This window comes from Delphinapterus leucas, chromosome 1 (assembly GCF_059928025.1).
Source record: "Delphinapterus leucas isolate spDelLeu-1000000601 "Yukka" chromosome 1, BTC_Dleu_Yukka2, whole genome shotgun sequence".
Lineage (NCBI taxonomy): Eukaryota > Metazoa > Chordata > Mammalia > Artiodactyla > Monodontidae > Delphinapterus > Delphinapterus leucas.
This window is the reverse complement of record NC_143129.1, coordinates 171,566,285-171,571,450: the sequence shown is the minus strand read 5'-3', so window position 1 is coordinate 171,571,450 and position 5,166 is coordinate 171,566,285. Positions and strand designations below refer to the sequence as shown.

Here is a 5,166-nt window from a genome sequence, read left to right as displayed (position 1 = left end):
TCTACCCCCACTCTGGTCCACGATACTGGCCTTATGGGCTTTCCCTCCAACCAGAATGCTCCCCAGCCCCAGCCTCTCCCACACCTGCCTGCTTGTCTTTTAGATCTCAGCTCACCTGTCTTCTCCCAGCAGCTGGTCCTTGCCCTTCCCTCCTTTTCTGAAGGAGCCCCTACCCTCCCACAGATAATGATCAAAGACAGCATGTTATTTCCTTTGTAGAAGTTTTCACAGACTGTCTTTCTCTTGTGTTACCATCTTTTGTGCTTGGGTATCAGCTGTCCTCACAGCCCCACTGGAAGGTGAGGTCTACTGGCTGGGGCAGGGCCCCCACTGACTCTGCCCCACCTTGCAGAGTGCCTGGCCTGTAGTGAACATTCAGGAGGACTTAATGAATAAATAAACTGAGAGATGAAGGTTACCTAGAGCCTTTTTATGCCTCTGCCTCACTGAGCTTGGCTTGTGTGTCTGACCCTGGTCAATTCCTTATGGGGGAGGCTGGTGAGAGGAAGAGTTGTTACCGAACTGAACCCGGGTCTGCTCAGTTGACACCAGCAAAGCCAATCTACTGGGTTGTGGTGAAGGAAAGTACAGTGTTTATTGCAGGGCATCAAGCAAGGAGAATGGGCGGCTAGTACTCAAAAGACCTGAACTACCCTGGCCTTCAGGCAAGGGTTTTGAAAGTAGCATTAGGGGTAGGGCTGCAGGGTACATGATCAGCTCATGGACATTCTTCTGATTGGCTGCTGGTGAGGTGATGTTTTTCAAGTCTCAGTCATCAGCCTTCTGGTTCCAAGCAGTCTGAGGTCTGTGTCCCTGTGGTCAGCATGTAGTCACCATGCTCCAGCAGGTGAGACGAGGTCTTAGTTTCTGTGGGACAACTGAAGGATATGTGTCAGATTGTTACCTATATCCCTTCAGGAGGAACTAGGGGTCCTTTGACTCCATTTTCTAATCATGAACTGCTTGAGTCTGCTCTTTGGAGCCCAGGGAAGAGGCCAAACAAGAAGTGGGGGACACGGACGGACTTGCACCAGGGAAGGCCCTACAGGGTCCTGTTTGGTTTCAGAGTTTCATTCCCGAATCCCTCATGGCAGGTGTGTGCAAAGCCATTCTGACATGGCAGGTGTCCTATGGCTTGGTTGGCCTGGGTTAAGGGAGAAAGCAGAAGGTGGGGTAGAGCCATGGATGACAGAAGGCTGAAGACCACTGAATTCCTCAGAGGGGGACCTAACAGAGATGCTAGGTCCCCTTTGTGTTGGTGTGTCTACCTCCCCAGCGCCTACCACTTAGCATAATAATTCTTCCATTTATCTAGACTTTTATAAGCATTATCGCATTTTTAATTCTCACCACAACTATACTGAGGGAAGTATACTGTCTTCATCCAACTGAAAGAAACTGAGTCTCAGAGAGGTTAAAAACAACAACAAAAAACCTGCTCCTGGGCTTCCCTGGTGGCACAGTGGTTGAGAGTCCGCCTGCCGATGCAGGGGACATGGGTTTGTGCCCCGGTCCGGGAAGATCCCACATGCTGTGGAGCGGCTAGGCCCGTGAGCCATGGCCACTGAGCCTGCGCGTCCGGAGCCTGTGCTCCGCAACGGGAGAGGCCACAACAGTGAGAGGCCCGCGTACCGCCAAAAAAAACCCTGCTCCTGCCTTGCAATTAGTAAGCAACTGAGTCAGAATTGGAACTTGAGACCATCCGACTACAGAGCCCTCGACCCCATGCACAACCCGGCAAGAGCTTCTGGAAGTATCTTGAAGTGGTCTCATAGATCTCGGGTCTCAGGACCAGAGCATCTCCCACGGGACCCTCTCTGCCTTCTGCCTTCCTTCACAGCCTCTGCTTTGTGGACAGATCTGCGTCTCCCACCACAGAGAAGCTCTTTGAAGCCAAGGATTGTGTCCCATGTATTTGGTGAGAAGTAGAATCACAGGCTGCTCTCACTTTCCAGGACAAACTCATGCCCTGGGGCTGCTCTCGCCTTCTGAGATGGACAGCATTCTGCCTTTGGAATGTGTATCTCTCTCAGTAAACCTTTCACTTAAAAAAAAAAAAAAAGTAGAATCACAGAATTACACTTTTTTTTATTGATGTACCGTTGATATACAATATTATATAAGTTACAGGTGTACAATATAGTGAGTAACAGAATTTCACTTCTTAATCAATCCTTGTTAATAAACACCACCTGAGTTGCCTGTTAAAACACAGTGGGCTCTCTCTGTTTTCAGCCAACTTGGGAGGAAGTTACCAAGGCTTTGACAGCATCTCACAGGCACCAGTGACAAAGCATTAGGCCCCAAACCAAACACTTTCTAGAAATAATTTGAAAACACAATGGGGAAACCTGGCTGTACTCTTGATTCTGTCACTCCCCTGCTGTGTGGGCCTCAGTTTCCTGTTTGTAAACGGGGAGATCCCCTAAGAGACCCCCTAAGATCTCTTCTCTCTTTTTATAAATATTAATTGAGGGCCCATTGTGTGCCCGGGATAGAGTGCTGGGCTCCAGGGATCCAGCCGTAAACCAGTCTGATGCCGGAAACTGCCGGATTCTGCAGGGCGGAGTTTTTGACATTTGCTAGCTGGCAAACCTCCTGGTGTAACATTCCGTGATTGTCTAGACCCCAACCTCCCCGCAAAGCCTTCAATCAAATTAGCACAATCCCACTTAATTAAGACCCGTGTGCGGCGGCGGCGGCGGCGGCAGCGGGCTCTGAGGCAGCGGTTGGGCTCGCCGCGAGTGAACGGGGTCGAGTCTGCCTTCGCGCGAGCTGGAATCGAAGCCTCTTAAAATGTCAGATGATTTGGGCTTCGAGACCGGAGATGCGGGGGCCTCAGCCACCCTCCCGATGCAGCGCTCAGCTTTACGTAAGAATGGCTTTGTGGTGCCCAAAGGCCGGCCATGTAAGATTGTGGAGAGGTCAGCCTCCAAGACTGGCCAGCACGGTCATGCCAAGGTCCAGCTGGTTGGTCTTGACATCTATACTGGGAAGAAATATGAAGATATCTGCCTGTCAACTCATAATATGGATGTCCCCAGCATCAAAAGGAACGATTTCCAGCTGATTGGCATCCAGGATGGGTATCTATCACTGCTCCAAGACAGCGGGGAGGTGCGAGAGGACCTCCGTCTGCCTGAGGGAGATCTTGGCAAGGAGGTTGAGCAGAAGTACGGCGGTGGAGAAGAGATATTGATCACGGTGCTGTCTGCCACGACAGGGGACGCAGCTGCTGCAATCAAGGCCATGGCCAAATAACTGGCTCCCAGGGTGGCTGTGGTGGCAGCAGTGATCCTCCAGCCTGCAGAGGCCCCCTCCCCGAGCCTGGCCCAGCTCTGGCCCGGCCCTTGGCTGGACTCCTCCCACACAATTTATTTGACATTTTATTTTGGTTTCCCCTACACCCTCAATCTGCCGGGGAGCCCCTGCCCTTCACCCTGCTCCCTTGGCCAGGAGTGAGTGAACCACGGCCTTGGTGAAGCTGCCCCTCCTCTTCTCCCCTCGCACTACAGCCCTGGTAGGGGAGACCGGGCGGGTGCTGCTTGTGGTTTAGGTTTGTTTTGTCTTGTTTTGTTTTTTAATTCAATCTGGAATCAGAAAGCTGTGGATTCTGTGCCCTTCCCCCACTCATCCCTGTTCTGGTCCCTTATTCCCCAATAGCCCTTTTTCCCAAGCACCACCCCCACAGACTGGGGACCAGCCCCCTCCCCTGCCTATGTCTCTCCCCAAATCCCTTTAGATGGGAAGGGAAGAGGAGGAGAGGGGAGGGGACCTGCCCCCTCCTCAGGCATCTGGGAGGGCCCTGCCCCCATGGGCTTCACCCTTTCCTGTGGGCTCTCTCCCCGACACATTTGTTAAAAATCAAACCTGAATAAAACTACAAGTTTAATATGAAAAAAGAAAAAGAGAAGTCTCACTTTCTCTTCCTGTTTCCCGTCATGGCGCAGGATCAAGGGGAGAAGGAGAACCCCATGCGGGAACTTCGCATCCGCAAGCTCTGCCTCAACATTTGCGTGGGGGAGAGTGGAGACAGGCTGACCCGGGCAGCCAAGGTGCTGGAGCAGCTCACAGGCCAGACTCCTGTGTCCTCCAAAGCTAGATACACCGTCAGATCCTTTGGCATCAGAAGAAATGAAAAAGTTGCTGTCCATTGCACAGTCCGTGGGGCCAAGGCAGAAGAAATCCTGGAGAAAGGTCTGAAGGTGCGAGAGTATGAGTTAAGAAAAAATAACTTCTCAGACACTGGAAACTTTGGCTTTGGGATCCAAGAACACATCGATCTGGGGATCAAATATGACCCAAGCATTGGTATCTACGGCCTGGACTTCTGTGTGGTGCTGGGTAGGCCAGGTTTCAGCATCGTAGACAAGAAGCACAGGACAGGCTGCATTGGGGCCAAACACAGAATCAGCAAAGAGGAGGCCATGCGCTGGTTCCAGCAGAAGTACGATGGGATCATCCTTCCTGGCAAATAAATTCCCGTTTCTATCCAAAAGGCTAATAAAAAGTTTTCAGTGAAATGTAAAAAAAAAAAAAAGTTGCAGTGGTTAAGAATCCGCCTGCCAATGCAGGGGACACGGGTTCGAGCCCTGGCCTGGGAAGATCCCACACGCCGCAGAGCAACTAAGCCCGTGCGCCACAACTACTGAGCCTGCGTTCTAGAGCCCATGAGCCCCAACTATTGAGCCCGTGTGCTGCAACTACTGAAGCCCACTTGCCTAGAGCCTGTGCTCCGCAACAAAGAGAAGACACCGCAATGAGAAGCCCGCGCGCCGCAGGGAAGAGTAGCCCCTGCTCACTGCAACTACAGAAAGCCCGCGCACAGCAACGAAGACCCAGTGCAGCCAAAAAAGAAAAGGCCATAAATATAATAAATTAAAAAAAAAAAAGACACCTACACAAACCCCCTGCAGCTCACACCCGGCCTGGTTTATTTGTAAGGCCCCTTCTCCCCTTCTGCCCTGGCAGAAGTCTGACCTGGGAGACGTGGCCTTGGTGCGCTGAGCGCCTGGGGGTGGGCGTGGGTGTGCCAGAACTGGAATCTCAAGAAGGACCCAGGCCAGGAGAAGCGCGAGGACACTGCGGTGAGGCGCCGCCCAGCCAGCGTCCCGAGCCTGGCGCCCCCAGGACGGCCCCCGAGGCAGGGACCGTGGGGGCAAGTCG

At 52.4% G+C, this 5,166-nt stretch overlaps 1 protein-coding gene and 1 pseudogene across 1 annotated transcript; both read left to right on the top strand.

The window, feature by feature from the left end:
• The first annotated feature begins 2,781 nt into the window (after nt 1-2,781).
• Nucleotides 2,782-3,821, top strand: LOC111163382 (eukaryotic translation initiation factor 5A-1-like). Its single transcript, XM_022552017.3, has one exon. It carries the CDS (start codon nt 2,797-2,799, stop codon nt 3,259-3,261), a length of 465 nt encoding a protein of 154 aa, XP_022407725.2. The 5' UTR covers nt 2,782-2,796; the 3' UTR covers nt 3,262-3,821.
• An 80-nt stretch (nt 3,822-3,901) lies between these two features.
• LOC111163307 (large ribosomal subunit protein uL5 pseudogene) lies at nt 3,902-4,534 on the top strand (annotated as a pseudogene).
• The last annotated feature ends 632 nt before the right edge of the window (nt 4,535-5,166 follow it).

Coding starts and splice junctions, on each gene's coding strand:
- LOC111163382 (XM_022552017.3), top strand. CDS start 2,797: ATGTCAGATGATTTGGGCTTCGAGACCGGAGATGCGGGGGCCTCAGCC.